Source organism: Eurosta solidaginis, chromosome 2, assembly GCF_040869045.1.
Source record: "Eurosta solidaginis isolate ZX-2024a chromosome 2, ASM4086904v1, whole genome shotgun sequence".
Lineage (NCBI taxonomy): Eukaryota > Metazoa > Arthropoda > Insecta > Diptera > Tephritidae > Eurosta > Eurosta solidaginis.
The window spans coordinates 291,776,791-291,804,428 of NC_090320.1; the positions used below are offsets into that span (position 1 = coordinate 291,776,791).

The 27,638-nt window shown below is 36.6% G+C and overlaps 2 protein-coding genes and 1 long non-coding RNA gene across 3 annotated transcripts in view; 1 reads left to right on the forward strand and 2 right to left on the reverse strand.

Moving 5' to 3' along the window:
* Positions 1–1,094: 1,094 nt before the first annotated feature.
* On the reverse strand, positions 1,095–8,929 carry msl-1 (male-specific lethal 1). Its single transcript, XM_067768536.1, has 2 exons — positions 7,386–8,929; positions 1,095–7,308 (listed from the first exon to the last, which is right to left on the reverse strand). The coding sequence occupies exons 1-2, from the start codon at positions 8,445–8,447 to the stop codon at positions 6,271–6,273; spliced, it is 2,100 nt and encodes a 699-aa protein (XP_067624637.1). The 5' UTR covers positions 8,448–8,929; the 3' UTR covers positions 1,095–6,270.
* An 8,533-nt stretch (positions 8,930–17,462) lies between these two features.
* LOC137241204 (protein TIPIN homolog) overlaps positions 17,463–27,638 on the forward strand; it is a 32,739-nt gene continuing 22,563 nt past the window's right edge. The window contains exon 1 of the mRNA XM_067768543.1: positions 17,463–18,580. Coding sequence (XP_067624644.1) covers positions 17,577–18,560 — 984 coding nt within the window. The 5' untranslated portion in view covers positions 17,463–17,576 and the 3' untranslated portion in view covers positions 18,561–18,580. The remainder of the gene's footprint in view (positions 18,581–27,638) is intronic.
* On the reverse strand, positions 24,818–26,577 carry LOC137241205 (uncharacterized). The gene is made up of 2 exons (XR_010949930.1): positions 26,331–26,577; positions 24,818–26,262 (listed from the first exon to the last, which is right to left on the reverse strand). It is a non-coding gene; the product is annotated as an uncharacterized lncRNA (long non-coding RNA).

Sequence of the window (27,638 nt, forward strand, 5' to 3'; positions counted from 1 at the left end):
GTACTCCAACATGAAGAAAATGGAACACGTAATCCAACAATTTTTGCAGGGTACGATGATAAGCTAATAACAAATCGATAGCAATTATAACAAATCAAAAACTCGACGATAGTAATTCGTTATCAATAATAGCCGTGTTTTTTTTGTTTTTTTTTTTACACGCTTATACGTTTACGTTTGCGCTTAAAAAATCGCTTAGATAATGCTTAGGAGACCCATCTAGCGGCAGTGGTTAAACATCTAGCTACAGCACAGGGTGTACCGAAAAGTGGAGACACAATCCTCTGATGGTCATAGTGTATAACATATAGCTGAATCAGTTGCGATGAACTGTGGACACGCACCATTTTAAGAGGTGATACACAGAATTAGCGTAGAGGTGAAACATAGACACATATTTCAGTTACATCTGAGTATAATGCGTATTGAAATTTAGTAGTACTAATTTTATGTGCAGCAATTTCAGGGGTGTATTTAAAGTTTGACGCTTAGCAGTTCACAACGCGAATCTATACCAGGTGGTGGCAAAGCGAATTCAATCAATTCGCCGTGCAGATGAATGTCAAACAAGGCGAATTCAGTAGAGGTGGTGTTATCCCAACAGCTGATTGCTTCTTCTTGATAATTTTCCATACAAAGCCTTGTACAACAAAATGTCAGTTAATCGAAATCTATGAAAATTTTCGTTTGACTTGACATTCTTCTGCACGGCGAATTGGTTGAATTCGCTTTGCCACCACCTTTTATAGATTCGCCTTGATTTCAAATTGGCAGTTCATATAAAGTTTAAGCGTAAACGTCTATAGATGTAAAAAAAAACACGGCTAATAAACCGAAAATAAAACAAAAACTTGTCGATATACATTTTTACTGATAAGAAGCCGACGAAGCCCTTTCCAAAATCCCCGAAACTATTTTTGACTGGTAAAGTTACCTCTGTTGTAGTTTAACTTCAACCCCTTGGGCAAGCTATAGTTAACATAAAGCACTAGTTTCCTAGTACTTGGTAATCACACCTTTTTTATTTCCCATCGCGTCTCACAATAAAGTTCAAGAGATCTCTAAAAAAAACATACACGTATAAGGTTTCCAATACATTTATTCGCAAATGTTACTTAAAGGTTTTCCTTTATTATTATTATTTTTTTTTAATTTTATAAATACACTCATTCAACTAATAAAATAAATATTTAATTAATTGTATATTTTTAAAATGCGTGCCGCCAATAACAAAAAATAAAATAAATTTGAGGATAAGAAAAGCGTTTGTTGTTAATTTTTATATATTACATAGTGCTTAAAATACACTAATAATTTAGTGCGTATTTAGAACATTAGACCGTTTTTAAAACCAATAAGGATGTTAAGTTCTTAAGGAAGAAAATTCGATAAATAACGCATTCAAAAAATGTGTGCTGAATTTGGAAATCTTGTGATAGATTTTAAAGCAAATGCACGCCAGCCACGAAATTGTGATGATGCAGAACCCAATGTCTATGTAATATAAGTAAAAAGAAAGGCCGCTTAGATGCTCACAGATTCAGATCTCCAGAAGATGTGTAAGCAAAACTTGAAATCGAACTTTAAATAGATGATCAGTGAGCTAGAGACTTAAAGCTTTGAACAAAGTTCACTTTTTTAGCGGGCATCTCAGGCTAAATAAGTTGCACTATTCCCATATTCTCAACAATGTAAGAACCGTTGTTTTTTCAGTTTTTTCAAAGGTCTAATGAGTGATTTACCATAACTTAAAAAATGTAAAATAGAAAAAGAAAATTATTCATAATTTTGCGCGTATTGAATTCATAAATTTTGTATAAATTAGAACTGTTTGTTGTGGTGTATTCGTTTTTGTCATAAAAATACTTTTAAATAATTGAGGTAATATTTTAAAATTAGCTCATGCATTTCAGCATAAATATGCTAAGTATACATATTTATTTCCCTTTTTAGGTACAAAAATTACAATATATTTATTATTTTTGGTTTTTGCTAAGAATCCATAAATATACGTAAATAATTAAAATTTATACACAAAATGTTATGCAGAAACAAAAAAAGCAACTATGCGTTAACTTATTTACTGTAATAATTTAAAATTCTATGCAGTTTTCATTAGGGTGGAGCGTAATACTAGATACTATTTAAACTTGAAACTTACAAAGATGAATTTAAAAAATTTAATAAAGAAAAAAAGGAAATCCGACAGTACTAAGAAAAATAACTATTAAAGAAAGGGTTTTCTTAAAGTTTAGGAAAAGCTAGGGGAGAAAATATGTCAAACAAACTTTAATATAATTTTTTTTTAGCACGTAATTGAAAATCGGACGTCATAAGAATGGAAAAAAATTAAAAACACATGGAAAAGTATTAAAAATTTTCGGAAAAATTTAAAAAAACAAAAATTGACTTAATTTCGCGATTCTGGGTCCAAAACACGTCTTTTAACACCCGTCCCTATAATATTGGACGGGTATTATGAGCGTCATGCTGTCGTATACAATGTTTCTAAGATAAAGAAGTTTTAGAAAAAAATTGTACCAAGTTTTTTTATCTTAAGAATCTGTTTGAAAAGCTCGAAAGATAAATGCATTTAATGAAAACAAAAAAAAAAAAAAAAAAAAACAAGAAATCAAACCAAATATTGTCAATTTGAAATACAATTTTTTCCAAACCTCGACAAGTAGTAGACAAAATAAATATTTTCTAAGTTAAAAAAATGTAAGACTAGGTTCTCCAAAGAATCTTTTTCAAAAGATGTTCGATGTTGTATTTGATGAAAAAAAATCAAGATATTAGCCCACATCCCGTCGCAAAGAACCTGAGCCAGTTAAATAATTTTGCATGTAAATGCAACAACAATGATTGGAGCCAGATAAATCCAGATAGAAGTCTGGTTCAATTTGTGAGCCAGATAATTTGTTAATTTCTGATCTTTAGTTTGGCAACGCTGCCTTTAATAAACCTACTTTTTTCAAAAATAGATGGGACTGCTTGGCCTTAGCCGTATGTATTAAATGAAATACAACGGCGACATCTGCCTATCACAACTCATATGTACAAAAATATCACGACCTCTGGTTCTCAAGTCTCCCAATGATCCAGAGCATTCCCGTGAGGATTGAGCTTGATACGAAGCTAGAAAACTGACTGGAATATGGCTATTTATTAAAATCTTCGAAACAAAAATTCCTTGAGTTTTCCCTTCTCCCATTCCACGTATTCTAAATAAAAAGTCCTTGGTATTTTTTTCACTTTCCCCTTTCCAGTTATTCTGATCAATATTCGAAAAACGAAAAACGGGTTGAGAGGAATGAAGGTGTTGTGAATGTGATTGAAAGGGAGTTTCACTGCCATTATAAGAAATTTTTCCATTCGTTAAATTGAAGCTGCAAGTTAGTGAAAATAAATATTTTCTTTAATCAAGAAACACGAATTTGCACAAAATTTGTGCTAAAATACATTAATATTCTACTTTTTTTTTTTTAAGTCGGAAAGTCAGTCATCAATAAATGGAGGAATTTTTCGCGTGAACAAAATTCCGAAGCAATATTCAAATTGTGCTGATTTCTTATTTTAAAATAAAGCACAGCGATTTCACACTTTTCCTGTCATAACAAAGTACACTATACTAATAATAATCTTTGCACATTTTCAATCATTTCTTTCCATTATTTATTTTTTTTTTCTTTCAAATAGCGCCCCACCCTATTAATTATTTAACATACATACATTAGACTGTTCTTTCTTTTTTATAAACAATCATTCTTTTCTTTATGAGCATTGTACAATTACTACACGCCGTTTATTTTCTTTCACCCTTCAACTTTTGTGCATAGAAAATTTCGACAGATAAAATAATAAATTTTGCTAATAAAAGTATAACATAGTAATTTTTTTTTTTAATTTTATTTAGTGTCTAATTTAATTTTTAATTTAATCCCCATTGGTTTTATAGTCGCAAAAAAATGGTTATATAGTATAATGGTAAATATTATGTAAAATTTTGTGTCATTAATATAAATGTGGAACAAAAGAACATTGTTCTACATCTTGTCTTACTCATGGAAATTATAACACAACAATTTTTTACCTTGTAAATTCAATGGTATTTTTGGACGAAATGTCAACTCTCAAAAAAATATTTTTAAAAAAGAAGATAATTTTTAAAAGTTTTTTTCTAAATTTAATTTAAAAAAAAAAATTATACAATATTTTGTCAATAAAATGAACTCAAGAAACATATTAAAAACAAATTTAGTTTAAAATATTTTGCTGCATCCCAGATTAGTTTAAAAAATGTGAGACATTAAATTTTTTGCTTACATTTTGCTCTTCTATTTCATATTTGTATGTAAAAACCTGTGTGAAGACAATGAAAACGTGACCTATGCAAGTGTTAGAAAAAAAAAAAAATAAACAAAAACCCCGAATTTGATATGCGCCTAAAATTATATGATGCATATATTTATTATGAGGGCGATGCCTGATATTTTTCAAATTTAGCCAATCTAGTATGAACAATAGCATTTTCTAGTACATGGGGGGCTGAAAAGTTTTTGAATAATTCACATTAAGCTTAAAAACACAACAAAAAAAATCAAACGCAGTTTTGCCCATTTATGACGACAAGGTAGCATTATTAGGGCGCTAGTAATTTACATGACACAATTGCACATATTAAATTTTGTCTACATGTATGAATAATTTTGTGTATATGTACATATGTTTGTATGCCAAAAATCGCTTTCATAAACATATACATATGTATTGATGCACTAAAATTGAAGGCTACTATTGGACTATAGTAAATTGGTTCATAAGCTACATTTTCTCGCAATATTATCTTATAAGAAATCTTGTATTCTCTTTTTGCTACTTTTCAAATAACCGCTTATTAAATAAAACACACATCCTCACACATGTAATGTTAAATATTAAAATTTTCGTGTATGCCTTAAGACTATATTCATAAAAAAATATATATATGTAACCCATTTTAAATGCTTTACATAACTAAATTTTTATATATTTACATTTGTGTATACACGAAGCTATATATAAAGATATAAAGCATTTTAAATCGGATTCTTAATTTTTATGAATAACAGCCTGCTTCTAGTACACAACTTCATACTTATGTATATAAGGTATACGCATACACATGTAGAAACGTTGAAGTATCAATACCTTAGCGTTCAACAATTAATCATATTTTCAAATTCGATTACTACTACTTTTTTATTCAATATTTACAACAAATGTATACATATACATATGTATTTCCCGTTAAATATTTGATGTGTAAATTTTTATGCTGAGATTTAAGAATCTTGAAAAAATATTCGTTGCAAAATTGTATAGCTTTCCAATTTAACAACTACTAGTTTATAAATTGGTACTACTTATGTACATATATTAAGTTGTGTTCAAAGATTATACTGCTCTACGGCTTATGTAGCTGTAACAATCGTCAACGATATACAAGATAACTTTTTTACTAATATTCCCCTAATTTTTTCAGAACATATGTTTTTATGACACATCCGTTAACTATACTTTTGTGTCTGTTTCGGTATCCGACGGATGCTTTACGGAGGGAGTGCGAATCGATTCGCGACAAAACAGACTAGGGATTCAAGGGGTTGCCAGCGCAATATATAGCTTCTCCAAACCAATTGTCAACCTCACCTACCCGCGGCGAATCCTGTTTCATTAACAGACGAGGCTCTGGCGACCCCAAGCTCCTCATGGAACTAGGTGGGGAGGAAGGGATGACCTTGAAGGTTTAATGTGGACCTTAATGGTGTTTTGTTACCGAAACGTACCGATCTATATCCGACAAAGGACCATCAACATCTATAACTCGACTCGAGGAGTGTCGTTATCGCTAATACAACAACAAAACAGACGAGGGTATGAGTTCAAAAATTATAAAAAAGCAAATCGTTACATTTTTTTTATGCACATTTGAATTCTTAATGCAAATTAATTCAGAATGAAATTATAAAATTTCCTTTTTCTAATTTTAAAATTTAAATCCGCAATTATTTTGGCGCGGATCGCACTCCTCCGCAAAGTGTGCGTCGGATGCCGTAATAGGCAGGTTTATATATACATATTTATTAATGGGTGCATATGACCAGCTTATAAAATTTATTTTAAATTTTTTTGAGACCAAAAATAGTTTCTTCTGTAAATTCGGAACTTTTTCATCATATATATATATATATATATATACATATTGCTCAGAGCAATGTTGAAACTTAACTACTTAGGTGTAGTCTCATCAGTAGCACCATCGCACGTTACATGCGGTGGCGCAGCGCTTACTGCTGAAAGAGTTGTTAACGTTGTTGTATCCACAGTTTTTATTTGCTGTGTTGTTGTCGTTGTTATAGCAGCTGGTTCTGTTGCAACGGTTTGTGCATGCACAACAGGAGCTGTTGTAGTAGTTACAGATGCTGCTGATGCCGCCTTACGTAGTGCGCTACGTTGACGCGCAGTTGTACCACCGCCCGCTACACCACTTTGCTGACGTTTTCTTTTTTTCACAAACACAAAAGTAGAATTCATAAGTTGTTGTTGTCCTTGAGCGAATGATGTATTATTGTTTCCAAGTTGACTCTGTGCCAATGTGAGTACCGAGCCAAACGCTCCTGAGCCTGATGTGCGCGTTGCAGTTAATGCTTCCAACCAAGGCAAATCAAATTCATTATGTGCGCCTAATTTTGGAACAAGCTCACCAAAGGCCCGCACTGGTAGATCACTGGTAAAATAAATTGTTTGTACAGTATCCGGTTGTGGATAGAAACTCAATAAGGGTTGTTGATCCGGGGGCACTTGAATTTCATCTTTGCAATGACGTCGTTTCAACCTTTCAATACGTCTTTGTTCACGTATTTGTTGTACATCCCATTTTTTACGTCGCTTTTCAGCTAATTCCAATTTCTCATGGCGCTTATGGTATGTTTCATCCGCAAGGTTTTCAGTACCTTCTATACAATAAGATACAGCTAGTTCGTGTTCAGTCCATTTGGGTATTTCTAACATGGGCGCGTCCGCTTTTAATGCTTCTGCTTCCTCTTTCATAAATTCATAGCCATCAGCAATAACCTCCTCATCTTCCCATGCGCGCGTACAATACATTTGGCCCGTTGATATGTAACCACAGCGACGCGTCTTATTTTGACGTTGTGCTTGTAAATTTGTACCACTGCGTAGTGAAACTGATGGCGTTGTGTTATTCTTTGGTTTTTTGTTTTTATTCTCAACCTTCGGTGAAACCGGCGAATCTATCATGGAGCGCTATCAAACAAAGAAAAAATGTATATGTATATCATTCGGTTTCAAGTTAAGTGTGTTAAATAAATATATGGTTTTACCTGATCAGAGAGTTCGCCAAGTGACTCACAGCTAGCAGATTCATCAGACTGCAAATCTGGTGCATGCCAAAGCATCAATGGCATTTGCTTCCCACGACTTGGTGTGGTAGGTGTGACGCATAATTGTACCGGTGGCACGTTGGTCGTTGCGGTAGGAGTCAAAGTAGCCGTTGCTGCTACTGTTGTCGTTACTGGTTGTGTTGCCGCCGTATGGGTAGTTGTCACAGACATAGCCATTTGACGCAAAGGTTTTGCGCCTCGGGTTACAAGCACAGGTGACATTCTTTGGTTCACAAGTGGTTCGGTATGTACCGCAATAACATCATTGCTATCCTCTGTAGTATTACCCGTGGTTTCGCCAGCCTCTTCCATATCAGCATCCTCTTCTTCATCATCGTCTTCCTCGCAATGCTCATTGTCTTCATTTTCGTCATGTTCGAGCTGTGTTTTGCTTGCTGTGCTATCATCACCATCGGAAGTGGTATCTGATGTACCAGTAGATGTGGAATTTGTTGGACTATGTTCAGGTAAACTAACTCGATGCAAAATTATTTTACTTATAAGTTTACCATTGCATTCGCCAATAATGTTTTTAGTGCCAGAAGAAGTAGTTGCTGTTGGTGGTGCATCACCAACTACAGAAGTGGTTAATATTGGCTCAGTTTGGCGTTGTATTTTGGCCAATGGCGGCGGCGAATTTGCGGTTCGTTTTAAATGTCTTTGCAATTGTTTCTGCAGCTCCAAAAGTTGTGCCTCCAGTTGCTGATTTTTCGTACGCAAACCATCTAACTCTTCATTTTGCGTTGCAAGTTGTTTATCTTTAACTTGCAGTTGATCACTTTGCGCTTGTATTAGATCCAAATGTAATATTAACATCGCGCGTAATTGTTTGTTTTCTTTAAGTAGCGCCAAATAGTCTGCATTTGTTGCTGATCCAGCGCCACCACCGCCACATCCCGTGTTGTTGGCGCGTATGTAACTTTTGCTTTCATTGGGATGGCAATAAACATGATCCAAGTATTTGTTGTTGGTATTTGGTGTTTTATTACACTTATTCTCCATGGCGTGATTATAATTTTATAGAAAATTATAAGCAATTTTCATACCAATGTAACTTTAATTTGTGCACAACTTTGCCAATTTCACAATTAACTTTACGTTTGTTTTCATTTGCTTATTCTTCATAATACCACGCGTTCTTCGTTTTTCACTTTTGACAGTTCTCTTTGATAGGCTTCGGTTGCCTTCTCGAACCCACCACCAACAAAGGAGAAATGCGTAATATTTCGCTTATTTTTTCAACACACTGCAAAATTTTCCAAATTTTTATTGCTTTTACACGCAGATTGTCGAATCAAATTGCCGGTAAAATATAATAAACTCGTCTCAAATTTTAATACCTTCCGAAAGTAAATTGTTAAAGGTTTATAAAATACAATTATTTAAGAAAATTTGAAAGGTTTTATCCACCAGAATTTATATTTTAAAACAGCCACGAAAACTTTACACAGCAAGGGGCGACGTTTATATTTATTTTTGGCATCCTGCATCTCCACCACCGGCTGCTCTTCAAACTAATGTTGGTAGCACTGCTTTTGTCAAAATTCAACTCAATAACACCCATATGACAATATGGCGCATAGTCCTAGTCAAATTAAAATAGGTTTTAAATTTAGCTACTGCTGTTTTACCAAAGAGGATAAATTATGATAACAGACGTCACTCGTTACTCGCAGCCATTTGCTCGTAGTTTTCCATGATGTTTTCTAAGAGGTAATCGTTGGGTTTTTTTTTGGGCGAGATGTGCAGAAAATGTCTTCTATACATTTTCGTGGGGTATTTGTGTTTATTTTTCCGACTGTATTTAATTAATTAATTCTCTTTCCAAAAATTACAGTTTCACAAGGTGCCTACACCGCAAAATTAGGTTGTTTGCGGATGATGCCCGACTAGAAATAAGTGAATCAGACTTAACGGTAGCTAAGAGTAAAATGCAAGAAGAGCTAAATGCACTATACAGGTGGCTTTGCAGTAATAAGCTAAAATTAAATGTTAACAAAACAAACTTTATGATCATATCCAGAACGATTAATAAAGATTCGCCGAAAAATGATCTTGAAATTATGAATACAAAAATTGAGGAAGTACAAATATTTAAGTATTTAGGGGTACAGATTGACAGCAAGTTAAAGTTTAATGATCACATTGAACATATAGTTGCTAAAATTGCCAAGAAAATTGGATTCTGTAAGAGATCATGTAAATATATAAGTAAAAAATATGAATTGAAAGTCTACAGATGCATAATTCAGCCGCACTTTATATACTATCCAACAATATTTTTTTATTGATAGTGATGCACAAGTAGATAAATTACAGGTTATGCAAAATAAAGCTATGAGATTTATCCTTAAACTGCCATACGACACTCCAATAAAAACAATAATCGAAACACTTAAATGGCTCAGTGTAGGACAGCTTATATTTTATCACAGTATGAAATTTGTGTTTAACATTAAGACTGGTATGTTGCCTGAGTACTTGAGTGATAAACTAATTTATGTTAATGAAACCCACTCTTACGTAGGCAGAGAAAACAATAATTTTAGACGTCCTCTCTTCAAAACAGAACTGGACAAGCAAAATATATTTCATAAAGGCTTAAAAAGTTTTAACGAACTTCCAAACCATATTAAAAATAGTAATAATTCGAAAACATTCAAAAACAAGTAAAGGTGTCTATGTTCGGGTGTAACCGAACATTATATACTCAGCGTGAGCTTCAATTGTACATTTCATTTCAAATAAATTACTTCTCTACATAACACGTGGCACCGCCCATTTAAAAAAAAATGTCTCCCCATTTTCTCTTACAATAAAACTTGATAAGTGAAATATCATTGATTCAAAACAATTTTTTTTTTTTAAATTATAGCTTATTATTCTAGTCTACGACTCTTTTTAAACTTGTTTTGCATCTAAGTTGCCGTGGTTTCTAACCGATCCCGCCCATTTCTACTAGAAATATTTTCTGCTATAAGGAAACTATGTGTACACAATTTCATTACGATATGTTAAATTTCTTCGACTTATAGCTCCCGAAACATAGAAAATTGCTTGGTCATAAAAAGGGCGGTTTTTTTAAATTCGAAGTTTTTCCTATTTATTGTTATAAATCCACTTGGGAAATGAAACACCATTGATATAAAACTCTTTTTTGCGAAGATATAGTTGTTGGCGCAAGTAGAATGAATATACACGAAATTTTAATAGCTTCAAATGTATTGCACAGTAATTCAAGTAATCGTAAAGTATTTTACAACGATAATATTTTACAATGAAAATGATTTAGTTGGCTTTAAAACAATTCGTGTTCTCGCGCCTTTTCTCAGGGAATGTGACGCGATTTTCTAACTGTGAAGTATATGCATGTACACAAAGTATATAAGAACAAAAAATCAAACATTTTTGATTTTCATCAACGTGTAGCCGACAACAAATACGTGTGCCACGAAGCCACCCGACTGCACTAACACACACAAAATTCAGTCAGTCTCGTCGTTAGTCGCCGGAGCCCTTAAAAAAATATCTTACACCACGTTTGCACATGCACAAATCTTCAATGAATCCTCAGTAGATAATCTACGCGTTTACGTTTGTTCCATCTCAAGGAACTAAATTGTTATTTGTCAAATTTTCACGTTTCTATTTGATTTCGTGCTTTCAATTAGATATTACACTTTAGAGGTGGTTTGCCTATGAAAATAAATAGGCATCTCTAAAATGTATTCATACATACCGATTATCGAAGGGAAAAATTGAATTGATAAATCTAGTTATTTAATTAACGACTAGGAGCTAAGTACGAAAATGAGAATAGTCTCGTTAAATAAATATGTAAACCAGATCTTAAACTGTTCGATCATCTAAAGATCTAAAGTCACAATTGAAAGACCAACTCTTAACTTGTTACATATATAAATGAAAGTTGAGGAATATCTTTCAATTGAAGTTCAGAAAGTTACAATTTAAGTTTGGATTTTCCAAATGAATTTTAATTATAATTTTCCGGGCTTAAATTATAACTTTCTGAACTTCAATTGTAATTTTCTGAACTAAAATAGAAATTCTGAACTTCAATTGTGACTTTTCGAACTTCAATTGCAAATTTCTGAGCTAAAACTAGAAAAGGTTTATTAGGGAAAATTGTAATTATATTTCCGGTTTTTCAGTACAAGTTCAACTCAGTTTGTCAGTTAAACTACGCTTAAACTAATTCTGCAGTTTTCAGTCTTCTTTAACTGAAGTTTAAGCTTAGCTTAAACGGCCGATCTTCCAGGGTTAAACTCTAGTTAACCTATCAGTTATTTGCATTCGTTCGAAATAGCGTCGAATATATCCAACAAGCATTTAGGCTTGAGTACCATTAGATGTTGATAACTAGGCATACTTCTAAACTAGGCATACTTCTAAAATCTCAAAAGTTCTTTCGAAACAGTGACTGAACTCGAGAATCATAGCGTACTCACAAAAGAGGGAATTTTTTATAAAGCAAAAAATGATATTACTTAAGTTGAAAAAATTTAATTCCCCAATTTGTGGTTCTCTAACTGGACTCAAATGTAAGATTCCATACTACCGTATTTTCACGAAAATAAAATAAAATATGTGTAATTAATTTTTAATTAATTACGGTTCATGACTGCTAACAACCGAGTGTTTATTTCTCACAATAAACAGCTGATGGTTTTAGTGGTACCATCTTGGAGATTTTTTTTCAAGTCCACCTCAACTCGATATCCAGTGTAGGATATCAACTGGAGAAATGTGTTGAACATTCATTTGAGAACTGTACATTTCACAAAATCTCTCGTAAGTTGGATAATAATTAATAAAATAATATTAATGACGTTGGAGATAAACTCGAAAACTCATAAATTTACAAAATTTCTCAAAGGTTATTAGTGATTGGAGAATGAAGTTGGATATCACCTCGATAACTATATGGTTTAAAAATAATTAAATAATGATGTTCGATATCACCTCAGAAACTAGATATATATTTCGCTGGAGAATTTTTTTTCCATGTTTCTTGGGTAAACAAAGTCCAGCTGTTGCGGTATCTATAAAATATCTAGATAATAAAAAAACCAATGTTGCCGCACAAAAAGCCAATCCCAAAGGCGGCCTTAAATTTCATATTTTCATATTTCTTTATTTTAGTCTATGGCATTTAAAGCCCTTACAGACTAGATAACAATGTTGAATTAAAATTAGATAATTATTTAATAGTATAGTACATAAGTTGAGTATAGACACAAAAAAACTTACATGCTATAACGAGATTGACCAGTACATTTATCTGTTTGAAAAGATATCAGTAAGTATAGTTTTAAAAGTAAACTTAGAAAGAGCAAACTCAATAGCTGAAGAATCAGGGATGCGGTTAAAGTCGGTCATAGCTCTAAGCAAAGGTGCGTTTGAGGCATAGAGGGTTCGGACACAATCCGTATAGAAAATCGGTATATTGCGAAGAGGCCTTATAGGGATATGGAATTGGAGACTCCTGAGGAGACAAGGTGCATTAACTACACCATTAATGATGTCATAAACAAACGTGAGCGATAGGACAGTTCTTCTGCATTCCAGGGACTCTAATTTGATAAGTGAGCACCTGGATTCATAAGATGGAATCGGTTCAGAAAAGTTCATCGAGCGCAGCGCGAACCGAACAAACGCTTTCTGCACACGTTCAAGCCTAACAATATGGCATTCATGATACGGCCTCCAAATAAAACAGGCATATTCCAGCTTCGAACGAACTAGTGCAGTGAACAATAACTTGAGGGTGTAGGGATCCGTGAAGTCTGTGCAGGAACGCCTAATAAAAGCCAGAAGTGAATACGCCTTAGCAATAGTAGAACTTATATGAGTCGTGAAAGAAAATTTCGAATCGAAGACAACCCCCAAGTCCTTTATCTCGTTAAGAGTTGAGAGGTGGGTACCATCGAGAGAGTAGGAAGTGGGAATGAGGCCACGTGATTTAGAAAAGCTTACAAGAAAGCATTTGCTAACATTTAGTGGCAAGTTATTGGCACGACACCAAACAGCAACGTTATCTAAATCAGATTGCATTTTACTCACGTCGTCTGAGTTTGCGATGGTATTAAAAATCTTTAGGTCATCAGCGTATAATAGAAAATTAGAGTGCTGGAAGCAGGTGGAAATATCGGTTATAAAAATTACAAAAAGTAATGTGCCAAGTATGCTACCTTGAGGCACCCCGGAGGTGGCTGTGAATGTGTTTGAAGAGTTATTGTCAATAACCACAACCCAGCTACGCTGGTGGAGGTATGATTTAATCCATGATAAAAACATCGAGTCCCACGCGAGTCAATTTAGAAATCAGGATAGAATGACTAACTTTATCAAATGCTTTTGAGAAGTCGGTGTACACAGTATCAACTTGACAACGGTCATTAAAAGAAGATATGCAAAAATCAGAGAAGATAGATAGGTCTGTTACAGTGGATCTACCGGCCATAAAACCATGCTGATTTTCAGTGATTAGAGGTTTAACAGCAAAGTACATTTTTTGTTTCACAATGTACTCGAATAATTTTGAAACAGATGATAATTTTGCAATGGGCCTATAATTCGCGCCATTGTTCTTGCTACCACACTTGAAAATAGGGCTGATGAAGGTTATCTTCCACGCATCACTAAATTCGCCGCACTCTAAAGATTTGTTGAAAATTAAAAGGAGGGGAAATGCCAGAGCCAACAATTTTTCAAAAGATAAGACGATAAGCCGTCAATATCAGTATGGGTAGATGATTTAATATTCTGGATTCCATCGACCATATCTTCAATTGATAGAGTCAGCGCACCAAAGTTAATGGGACTGTCAACCACAGTGGGCAACTCCTGCGGGTCTTCCGGTGGTGTCACGAAATTGGAACAGAAGAAGGCTGCAAAAAGGTTGGCCGCTTCAGCTGTTGATGAAGCATGCTCAGAATTATAGATGACTGAGGCAGGGATACTTGAGCATCGTTTTTTGGACTTTACATAAGTCCAGAATGCCCTAGGGTTTTCCTTAATGTCGGATTCAAAATTACCAACATAGTTACCATGGAGCCTCTTGCCTAACGCTTTGAACGATTTGGAATAATGCAGGTATTTTTCTTTATACGCCATTAGCTTAGTGGCCTTGAACTTTTTGTAAAACCTATTCTTCTGATTCTTAAGCCTCTTTAGTTTTCTAGTATACCATGGTATTCTGTAACACCACTTCATTTTCTGAGGTATATTGTTTATGCAGATTTGATTTACAACGTTTTTAAATAAGCTGAAGCATCGAGCAAGATCACATCCCCAAAACAGGGCTTCCCAATCAACGGAAGAAACTTCCTGATATATACAGTCATAATTTCCACGTCTAAATGAAAAAGTAGGATCCAGAGTTCCAATACGTTCGAAGTTATAGAATTCTACTTCGAGGATAAGCGGAATGTGAAGCAAACCAGAGCACGACAACGGTTCCAGGCATTCGGTGACCGTACAGCTAAAACTATCATTAAGAAAGACAAGATCAAGAATTCTCGACAGTTGATTGGTGAAGCCGTTGATCTGAGAAAGACTAACACTTGAGAAGCTGTCAATAAGGTAAATCTCAGACGTGGTGTTTACATTGTTCGGAACTAATGAGTAATTATTATCGACGTAAGACCATTCAATATTAGGTAAATTAAAGTCACCCAATATGCAAAAGTTGCCACTATCACAAGAACGAACTAAATCAGTAATATTATCTATATGAGACTTATAAAGTGAGTCTGGACTAGACGGTGGAATGTATGACACACAGATAAAAATTTCAGAGATGCCGCGAACTGAGACACACAGTTGGTCCAAAAGCGACTCTTGATCCTTCAGCTCCACAAGCGAAGAGTTGATGTGCCGGCGTATGGCAATTAAAACTCCGCCGCCTCTAGAGAGTACAGTTTTGGAAAAATCGTGATCCTTGCGATAGACAGTGTACAGATTAGAGTCAAAAAACTCAGCATCAAAGAACTCAGGATTTAGCCAGGTTTCAATAAGAACGAACACGTCATAGTCCACAAGCGAACTCATATTATACTTTACGTTAGACTTAGTTCGCATTCCGGAGACATTTTGAAAGTAGACACTCAATTGCGTTTGGGTGCCATTTATGGAAATATTATCAACTCCTTGACCATTTGAACAGGACAGTAGACAGCTATCAAGGTACGTGCTGCTCTCACAGCACAGGACTCTTAGTTTTTTGACGTATTGACATGCTTTTTAGAGTATACATGAACCACAGAATGAGTCGGCCAAAAGGAAGTATCCAGTACCTTATCAAAATGTTTATCAGGAACCGATATTTTGAAGGAAGATATATCTCTCGCATATTTAAAAGTAAACTTGAAGACATTAATGCCACTATTTTCAACTCCAAGCTTAGTGCAGATATAATTAGAAATGTCTTCTTCCGATAGTGATGCATGCAACCTTGATACAATGATCACTTTACGAGGCGGAACGGCTGTCACTTCTCTTCGAACATTCTGAAAAACAGCAGGCTGTGTTGAAATGGAGGCCAAATGATTAAGATCTTGGCCCAAAATGCCAGCAGCAGTTATGCCAATGATGTTTGCAGAGTCTATTCGTCGGGACGCAGCCGGAGAGACAGGGCAACCGTCAGTAGAAACAGCAGCAGGCCCTGCAGACGGAGCAGCAGAAATAGATTCAACCGTATTAGTAGCATGGTTAATTGACAGCGCACTACTGATCGCGGCAGTATTTGTGTTGTCTGTATTTGTAGCGGCATTAATTTTAGGATCGGTGTTAACAGGTTTATTAGCAGGAGTGGTAACCAGATGTGGAGTAGGGAGAGTGTGTGAGGTACTGGGCAAAGGCGAGAATGCCAAGAAATCGACATATGCAGAGCGACAACTATCACAATTAATATTGTGATTGCTTTTAGCACTAAAAGTACGAGAGCTAACTACATCTGTCTTTGGGGCATTTATTTCTGCGGCTAATAAAGCCGTATTATTATTATTTTCGTGTTGTTTTGTTCTTTTTTGGTATTTTTTGCTATTTTTTGCACCATTATTGTCAGTCACATTACTTTTATTGGTTTCGTTGTTGTAATGCAACGGCACTATGTTCATATTAGCTTTCAGAGTATCAATTTGCGCGGCCAAATCTTTGAATTTAATTTCAAAGGCAGTCATCAGTGCTTCTAACCCACTTTTTTGTGTAGAAATCACAGACTCAAATAGTTTACAGAGTTTTTCAGGCCCGTTAGCACAGTCTGGGGACAGGTACCGAATATTATGGTTAGATTTCATCAGGTTCACGTCATATTCGGCGATAGGCCCTGCACAGCAGGCGCGATGGAATAGCTGTTTGCAATAGCCACTACATGGGACAATCATAGAATCAGATCTACCGAAACCTTTATTGCACTTTCCACAGGAATCATCCATTATTTATAGCAAGCAAAACGATAAATTAAACGCAAAAACAATAAAAGAATACGAGCAGTAAAAAAACACGTCTTCACTCTTTGACAGCTGTTGTTATTTTATTATGACTGAAAAACTGTTTAGTAGTTTAACTGGAGTTTAAATTTGACTAGAGTTTAAGCAAACTTAGTTTAAGCTTAGCAAAACCGGGCCTAAATGTTCGCCTTTGAAATCGGAAATTTATATTTGTAGCGTCGAATTAAGGCTGTACTGTACAGAAAAAGAGGATTTCCTGTGGTTTGTTATTGAAACTTACAAATATAAAAACAAGGACACCATTCACCAATTAAAGTTGTTTAAATTTGCAATTTATGACATCTCGGAATACCGAGATTTTGATTAATTCAATCCCGAGTCTCCCGGATATTAAAATGGCCCGGGAGTCCCGGGACTCGATCTGCTTGCACACACTTTTCCACCTAAGGCTGTTCCTTTGGCTGTCTGAATTAGCCAACTTTGCCCATACCCACAAATTAACACAAAAAACCTCGATATTGTCACTATTTCGGATGAACAAAAGAACAATCACAGAAAAAGTTTTTGTTTATGGCGCGATTTGCTTCTGCGAGCATTGTTTACTGTATCTGCGAGTCACATTTATTTATAAATTAATACTTATTAAACAATATATGCTATGTCCGCTATATCCGGCGATGATGGTGTTGAGGACCTGCTTAACGGAAATGTGCATGAATTACCAAGCGACGAGGATAATGGTTTAGATAGAGAAGATTCGTTTGGTAACGAAGTTGGTCCTGATGCCGTTGGTGAAGGTGGTGGTGATCAACAGGGTATCAAAGTTGAACCGAAAAAACGCATGGTACGAAATCCACGCCCCAAATTATCGCTTGATACATTAACTGGACCACGTGGTATACATACGATCGAAGACTATTTCAAAGATATTAATTTCAAAGGCAAAGGTCATGAAAAGCGTGATTTGGATGAAGTGATGCGTCGTATGACACATTGGGCCCATCGCATGTATCCCAATTACACATTCGAAGATGTACTGACAAATGTTGAACGCATCGGCAAGAAAAAATCATTACAAGTGCATATGTCACGGTATCGCCTTGGCATGTTGGACCATTTAAAAGCGGCTGGTGACCAAGTGCAAGATGACGATGAAGAAGAAGGCGGTGCTGTTAGTGTTGAACAAGTGGATGAACCATTTGATGAGTTTGACGCTTTGTTAGGAGAACAAATTGCCATATCCAAATTAGCGCCACGTACGCCTTCACATTACGGCAGTGGTGCAAATACTCCTGCACATTATGGCATTGGTGGTGGTGATGATCCGGCATTTACTGGCGCAAGTAGTAGCACATTAGCTACACCATCATTTAATCGTTATGCAGTCGTTTCTACACCCTACGCCAATGGAGCGCATATGAATGCGAATAAATTAAATGATAGCGATTTGGCACGGCCGTTGCCACCTTCGGAACCAGCCTCTCCAGCTCCGATGACATCTAAATTGACAGCAGAACAAATGGCCCGAATAGCTGAAAATCGTCGCATTGCATTGGAACGACTTAAGGCAAAGAAAGAACGATTACAACAACAAGAAAACAAGGCACCAAACGGAAATGATGTATCGATTGTGTATGACTAGCATGATTATACAATTCTAGAGTAAGTTTTCGTTTCCAATGTGATCATAGATTAGAAATAGATATATATATATATATATAGATTTATATAAATATGTATAAAGTAGTAAAATACTAAATTCGTTTTGGAAGTATTTAGCTAAAGAGTTTATGTTTTGAAGATATCAAAATGATGGAATTTATCTTTTTGTAGCGATGAAGATACTCTCCGAAGTATTTAAGAAGCTTTATCGAAATTGTAGGCCCTTTGCCAGATGTTGTGTTAACTGTTACTGTTAACTCGCAAATTGTCATCAAACTACTGTGGTGGCTCTTAGAGGAGTATTTTCACATTACAGTTAGAAAGATGGTTGCTGTTGTTGTTGTTGTAGCAATGCTTCCCCCCACCTAACAGCCGCGACCGATTACAAATTACCCCAGCGGGTTAGGGGATCAGAATATACCCGCGGTAGGTATGCCTGTCGTAAGAGGCGACTAAAATACCAGATTCAAGGGGCTGTGTAGCGCAACCTTTCAGGTTGCCAGCGCAATATATAGCTTCTCCAAACCCAATTGTCAACCTCACCTATCCGCGGCGAATCCTGTTTCACTAACAGACGAGGCTCTGGCGACCCCAAGCTCCTCATGGAACTTGGAGGTAGGGAGGGAGGGAATGGCCTGAAGGTTTAATGTGGCCACATAAATCGTTCCCGAGATGGTCGGGCGAGCACCTTAATGGTGCTATGGTACCGGATTTGTATCCGGCAAAGGACCATCACATCGATAACACTCCCCAAAGCCTTCGGGGAGCAACCTTATCGCTACAACAACAGCAACAACAACAACATTACAAATTGTCATCAATATCCTCTAACGGGAGTCCAAGGAAACTTGGTGTTTCAACAGGGGTGGACCATAAGGAAAGGAGTGTTAGAGGCGTTGGTTCCACATTACATTTAAAGAGATGGTTGGTGTCATGTGGGGACACATTGCAAGCGGGGCATACATTTTGTATGTCGGGGTTGATTCTGGATAGGTAAGAGTTTAACCTGTTACAGTATCCAGAACGAAGTTGAGCAAGAGTGACACGCGTTTCCCTGGGGAGTATGCGTTCCTCTTCCACGAGTTTTGGATACTTTTCTTTGAGTACTGGATTCACCGGGCAATTCCCGGCATAAAGGTCCGACGCCTGTTTATGGAGTTCACCAAGGACCTGCTTGTGTTTTTTCGCTTCATACGGCTGGGTTCTCAGGTGCCGTATTTCCTCAAAATGCTTTTGGAGATGACTCCTTAAGCCCCTAGGCGGTGCTGGTTCATCAATCAGATGTCTGTTGGGATGCTCAGGTTTCTGGGTATTCAACAGGAACTGTTTGGTCATGTGGGTATACATAGCATGCAGGACATACATAACATATGTCGGGGTTTGTTCTGAATAAGTAAGTTTAACCTGTTACAGTTTCCAGAACGAAGTTGCGTCAGCGTGACTCGTGTTGTTGTTGTTGTTGTTGTTGTAGCGATAAGGTTGCTCCCCGAAGGCTTTGGGGAGTGTTATCGATGTGATGGTCCTTTGCCGGATACAAATCCGGTACGCTCCGGTACCATAGCACCATTAAGGTGCTAGCCCGACCATCTCGGGAACGATTTATGTGGCCACATTAAACCTTCAGGCCATTCCCTCCCTCCCTAACCCCAAGTTCCATGAGGAGCTTGGGGTCGCCAGAGCCTCGTCTGTTAGTGAAACAGGATTCGCCGCGGATAGGTGAGGTTGACAATTGGGTTTGGAGAAGCTATATATTGCGCTGTCAACCTAAAAGGTTGCGCTCCACAGCCCTTTGAATCTGGTATTTTAGTCGCCTCTTACGACAGGCATACCTACCGCGGGTATATTCTGATCCCCTAACACGCTGGGGTGCCGCGTGACTCGTGTCTTCCTTGGTAGTCGGCTTTCTTCTTCTGCAAGGGTAGTATAACGCCGACCATCTCGGGAACGATTTAATATGACTACGTTGAACAATCTAGGCCATACTTTGTAGAGTTGATGGGAAAGTTCCCACAGAAACAATTTCAGCACTTCCACAGCATCTCAAAGTGGTTTCCATAGTGGACCATATGCCTGCTGTTGCTGTATCAAGACGTGTGTCCCAGTATAAAGGTGTCAAGGGTGCAGTGCAATAACGATCGACGAAATAACGCCCGCAGCGTATTTTCTTTTCAAAAAAGGATTATCGCCCGGGGCGATTATTTTCTTTTCTGGAAGGGCTTTATTATACTCAGCTGAGCAGAACACACAGCGTATATTAATTTCGTTCGCATAACGGTAATCCGTAACGGCATAAACTAATCGAGATAGATATAGACTTCTATATATCAAAATGATCTGGGCGAAAAAAGAAATTCATTTAGCCATTTCCGTCCGTCCGTCGTCAACACGATAGCATGAGTAAATTTTGAGATATCTTTTAAGTGCCTTGGAAAAGGATTCACTTAAATAATATATTTAAAAAATTAATTTTTACACAAACCAATATTTTCTGAACAACTAAACTTTTTTCACCAAAAAAATCTCTTCAATATTTTTACAAAAAACTCTTAGCATATTTGTTCAAAAGAAATAATAAAAAAGTACAGTGTATTGACAACAAGTATAGGCGCCACACTACTTCCCCGCCAGACTAGCGCAAGTAAATTTAAAGCTAGTTGAATTTATGAATAGATTCGTGGGACTATTGATCGAAAGTAGTTGATAAAAATGCTGGCTTTAGACGATCTAGTGAAACATTGACTGGCTTTCCTTTGATAATAATTGTGTAAAATTTCGAATAACGTTTTTTGACCTTATGCGGACCATCATATGGTGGAGTAAGTGCAGGGGAAATCGCATCATTTCTATCTATTTATTTATTTAATCTTGAAATTGTTACATTTCTTACAGACTAATTACAAATGTAGGCAAATACCAACTAACTTAACTGGTCATTAAGTAGCATTTTAAACCTATTTTCACAAAAGGAGAAATCCAAAACTGAAGATTTCGGAAGCAAATTAAACTCTTTAAGAGCTCTGACAACAGGAGCATTGGCAGCATAATTAGTCCTCGCCAGCCCCACATAAAATGTGGCATGATTCCTTAAACAAATATTAGGAATAACAAAGAAAATACGTTCAAGTAAAAAGGGGCAGTCCACCACCCCAGATATCAAATTAAAAATGAAAGTTAGGGATAAGAAGGTTCTCCTACAATTTAGTGTCTTAAGACCGATAAGCAAACATCTAGACTCATAAGCGGGAACCGGAAGTTCAAAATGAAGGGGTCGCAGAGCATACTTAATAAAGATTTTCTGAACTCTCTCCAATCGAACAATATGACAAGAATAATACGGACGCCAAATAAAAGCAGCATATTCTAGTTTCGAGCGTACCAGTGAAGTAAAGAGTGTCTTTAAAGTATACGGATCGGAGAAATCTGAACTGAAACGTCTGACAAAAGCCAGCATAGAGTACGACTTAGCTATGGTATAGTTAAGATGGCTATGAAAAGTAAACTTGGAATCAAAGACCACCCCAAGATCAGTGATTTTAGAAACAATGTCTAGTTGTGAGCCACCAATAAAATATGAAGTAGGGATAAGAGTACGGGACTTGGAATAGGAGACATGGGAGCATTTTTTAATATTTAAGGGAAGCATATTTTTCTGACACCAAGCTACAACATTGTCAAGATCACTCTGAAGTTTCGTCGAGTCAGAGGAACACGTTATTTTGCTAAAAATCTTCATGTCATCAGCATACAAGAGAAATTTAGAATATTTAAAACAAGTAGTAATATCATTGATGAACATCACAAAAAGAATCGGACCCAATATACTTCCCTGAGGAACCCCAGAGGAGGCAATAGAAGAATACGAGGCCACCCCATCAACTACAACTTCACATGATCTATTAGAAAGATACGATTTAATCCAATTTAAAAAATTTGAATGAAAACCAAAACTTTGTAACTTTGATAACAAAATACGATGGTTAACTTTATCAAACGCTTTCGAAAAATCCGTATACACTGTGTCAACTTGGGCGCGGTTACTAAAGGCTTCAATGCAGTATTCGGAGAAAACTGCTAAATTAGAAGTGGTTGATCTCCCAGACATGAATCCATGCTGATCAACAGAGATGAGACGATGAATGGAGAAAAGAATTTTATTTTTCACTATGCATTCAAAAAGTTTTGAGACAGTGGAAATTTTAGAAATAGGGCGATAATTGGAAATATCGTTTTTATTGCCAGATTTAAAAACTGGCGTGATAAAGGAGATTTTCCATGCATCAATGAAGACGCCTTGCTCAAGGGATTTATTGAAAAGCAGCCACATCGGGTAGGCGAGAGCTGCGCAGTTTTTAAAAAGGTGAGACGACAACCCATCGACATCAGTCTGAGACGACATCTTGATTTGACGAATCCCAAGTTCAATATCATCTAACGAGAGTTCAAGAGCCCCAAAGTTTAGTGAAAAACCACTAGCATCCAAGGCACTAAAAAAACCACCCCTACTCAAGACAGGGTCAGCCTCGAAATTCGTGCTGAAAAAATCTGCAAAAAGATTTGCAGCATCTAAAGCCGAATCCGCTTGTGTATCTTTGTAAAATACAGCAGAGGGAATACTAGAACACGATCTCTTTGACTTCACATAACGCCAAAAAGCCTTCGGATTCACTTTAATATCGTCTTCAAATTTACTTATATAATTCCGCTTCAAAACTTTGCTCAATGATTTAAATTCTTTCAAATATTTTAAATACAATTCCTTGGAAGTAGGAGACCTAGATTTTTTAAATTTTTTGAAAAACTTGTTTCGCAAATTCTTCAGTTTTTTCAACTCTTTTGTGAACCAAGGAATTTTGTAAACCTTTTTTCTTACACTCGGAATATGTTCACAACAAATGCAATTTAAATTATTCTTAAAAATATTAAAACAACTGGTAACTTCAACCTCAGCAAATAGCGAATCCCAATCAATAGACTCAATTGCCGCATTAACAGCATCAACATCGTAATTTTTAAAACAAAACTTGGAAAGGGAATCTTCTACGTAAGAATTAAACTCATAAAATTCCAAATGAAGAACAAGCGGTACATGATGGGGACCAGGAGTGGACAAAGGGTCTAGACATTCCTGGAGGTAAAAATTCATATTATCACTTAAAAATATGAGATCTAATATTCTATTAAGACTGTTATTAAAACTGTTAATCTGACTAAGGTCACATCTTGAGAAGCCGTCAATCAAATAGGTTTCAGCAAACGCATTTGAAGACATAGGAAGAAGCCCCCGACTATTATCAAAAGCAGACCATTCTAGGTTACTGAGGTTGAAGTCGCCAAACACGCAAACATTTTCATGACTAGGTGCTAAGGCTAAAATATTATCAACATGCTCTTTATAAAGTAAATCGCTACTAGTAGGCGGTACATAAGAAACACAAATTAAAAGTTTAGAAACTCCATGTACAGAAACGCAAAGCATATCTAAAAGAGAATCAGCATTCGGCAATGGCACCAGAGTCGCTCGATATTTTCGCCGAATCGCAATTAAAACGCCTCCTCCTCTAGACAGACCAGTTTTTAATGCATCGCGATCTTTTCGAAAAACGCAGAATAAATTTTCATCGAAAAATTCACCATCCATAAAAGTGTCATTTAGCCAGGTCTCGACAATAACAAAGATGTCAAAATCCAAGTTTGAACTCATCGTATATAGTGAGTCAGACTTGGTTCTTAGGCCAGATCGAACAAAAACATGCGTGGAATTCATTAAATTTGAATTGACAAAAGGCTTTTTAACTGTATGATGTGCCGTATCCGATGGACGCATGGATCGCATTATATCTGTTAAGTTTTTTACGAACTCGTTCTGTGGAATGAATTTACTGTCGGTAAATATTGCGGCCACCGTGGTGTGATGGGTAGCGTGCTCCGCCTATCACACCGTATGCCCTGGGTTCAACTCCCGGGCAAAGCAACATCAAAATTTTAGAAATAAGATTTTTCAATTAGAAGAAAATTTTTCTAAGCGGGGTCGCCCCTCGGCAGTGTTTGGCAAGCACTCCGGGTGTATTTCTGCCATGAAAAGCTCTCAGTGAAAACTCATCTGCTTTGCAGATGCCGTTCGGAGTCGGCATAAAACATGTAGGTCCCGTCCGGCCAATTTGTAGGGAAAATCAAGAGGAGCACGACGCAAATTGGAAGAGAAGCTCGGCCTTAGATCTCTTCGGAGGTTATCGCGCCTTACATTTATTTATTTTTTTAAATATTTCGCCCGGCAGCCTTAGTGAAGCACCAAAAATCATTTCAGCAGGGCTGGCTCCAATATCTGGTCTATACGTAGACCGAAGACCCAGAAGAATGAGAGGTAGATGTTGAGACCAATTGTTGGTGTTGAAACACATTAAAGATGCGTTTAATGTACGATGCCATCGTTCTATTAAACCATTCGCTTGCGGATGATAAGCTGTTGTTTTAATATGGTTGATTCCAAGAAGTTTTGATAACTCAGTAAAAAGTGTGGATGTAAACTGCCTTCCTTGATCGGAAGTAATGCGAAGTGGTACTCCAAACCTTGAAAACCAATCACTTACGAGTTTGCTTGCTACAGTTTCCGCGCTGATATCAGTAATTGGAAAAGCTTCAGGCCATCTTGAGAATCGATCAATAACAGTAAGACAATAACGATATCCATTTGATGGGGGTAAAGGACCAATTAAATCAATATTAATGTGCTCAAAGCGCTGAGATGGAAGTACGTACCGAGGTAAAGGTGTCGATGTGTGTGTTTGTATTTTGCGCGTTGGCAATTGATGCAGTTCTTAACGAAAATTGCAATATCTTTTTGCATATGCGGCCACACGAAACGTTCACGAATGGTTTTAGAAGTAGCGTTGATACCGGTGTGTGCTAAGTTGTGTATTTTTGCAATTAAATTGTCTCTGCAAGGACGTGGTATGAAAGGCCTTACATAAGATGTCGAAAAGTCGCAAACGAGAGGATTGGACAACTGCGGAAAGTTTAAAGGTTTGAGCTGAAGAGAAGTTGTTTTAGAGTCAAGAAAAGCTTTTAGTTCCACGCATTTGCGCTGTTCTTTTGCTATAGCATCAAACTCTATAACTGTACTCATCGATTGCAAAGCATTTACTCGGGATAATGTATCAGCTGTAATGTTATCTTTTCCCGGAACATGTTTAATGCATGTTTAGAATTGGCCTATGAAATCTAAGTGACGAATTTGACGAGGTGTTGATGAGTCTTGTTTTTTCAAGAAAGCAAATGTTAACGGTTTGTGATCTGTCCAAATGACGAAATCGCGTCCTTCTAAAGCATACCTAAAATGTTTTACAGCTAAATATATTGCCAATAACTCACGATCATATGTGCTATATTTTTGTTGAGCAGCGGACAGTTTTTTCGAAAAGAAACCAAGTGGCTGTGGTTGATTTTTGACAATTTGATGTAAAGCCGCACCAACGGCCGTATTACTAGCATCGCAGCATAACACAATTTCTGCTTTGGGTTGAGGGTGATTCAAAAGAGTAAAGTTGGCAAGACTCTGCTTACATTGCTCGAAGTGATGTTTTGTTTCTGGCGTCCATGCAATTAGGCTTTTGTCTTTTTTCTTGTTTCCTGGAATTAACTTGATAAGGGGTTGTTGATGTACAATTGCATGCGGAATGAATCTCCTATAAAAATTTATCATGTTCAGAAAACTTTTAAGTTCAAAAACGTTCGTGGGTATCGGATAATTCACGATGGCTTCAATTTTTGCTGGATTTGGTGTTATGCCTGTACTGGAAATCACATGTCCTAAGAAAAGTATTTCAGACTTTCCAAATTCACATTTTGAGGGATTAATGGTGAGGCTAAAGAGACGCAACCTTTCAAAAACTTTACGCAAATGTTGTAAATGTTCAGCTGATGATGACGACGCTACACAAATGTCATCCAGATAGCAAAATGTGAATTCTAAACCTGCTAAAACTTCATGCATGAAACGCTGGAATGTCTGTGCTGCGTTACAAAGGCCAAATGTCATACGAGTAAACTCGAAAAGGGCAAAAGGTGTTATTATAGCCGTCTTCGGAATATCCTGCGTTCTAATCGGAATTTGATTATAAGCACGATTTAAATCGATTTTACTAAAAATACACTTTCCGTACATAATATTACTAATGTCTTGCATGTGTGGCAAGGGATATTTATCTGGCATCGTTTGTGCGTTGAGTGCTCTATAGTCCCCGCAAGGCCGCCAAGATCCGTTAGGTTTACGAACCATATGAAGTGGTGAGGCATACGGACTTTTCGATGGTCTACATATGCCAAGCTGCATAAGGAAAAAAAACTCTTCCTTTGCAACTTTCAATTTCTCGTCAGTGAGTCGACGAGGTTTTGCCGTGACAGGTGGACCATGTGTTTCAATTACATGCTCGGTTGCCGTAGATGAGGACGATGAAATTTTGTTTAACTGAGTTATGTCAGAAAACTCAGCTAAGAGCTGACTATAGGGTGAGGATGAATCACACGTCTTGATTGAACTGTAATTTTTGCTTAACATGTTGATACCTTTCGTTTGAAATTTAGTGAGTGCACCGACGATAGACGAGTTTTTAATATCACCAACTAACCCGAAATTATTTAAAAAATCAGCCCCAATTATATTGTAATCCGTGGATGCTATTACAAACGTCCATTCGAATTTTCGTTTAAGTCCAAAATCAATCGGCATTCGAATGGTGCCAAAAGTTGGAATAGGGCTGTTGTTTGCTGCGAAAAGTACGCGAGAAGTTCTTGTCAAATTTCCAATACCCGAGGAAGAAATCAATGAAACATCTGCGCCAGTATCGATCAAAAACTTGCGTTTGGTGGACCGATCTGTGATAAAAAGACGTTTCGAAAAAAACAAGTTGTTAGAAAGTCCAGAGCTTGTTGCAATTTGATCATCGACGACGCTATCAAATGACGTCGTCGACGAAACTAGTTTTTTAGATAAGAACAGGGTTTCTTGCACTGATTTGCTTTTTCACCAAATTTTGTGTGATACCAGCACACATCGGCAGTT

What these genes read in the sequence shown, in the direction of transcription:
- msl-1 (XM_067768536.1), bottom strand. Translation starts at nt 8,447, where the DNA reads ATGGAGAATAAGTGTAATAAAACACCAAATACCAACAACAAATACTTG. An exon ending in TTGGCGAACTCTCTGATCAG is followed by an intron (nt 7,309 to 7,385) that starts GTAAAACCATAT and finishes TTTGTTTGATAG; the next exon opens with CGCTCCATGATAGATTCGCC.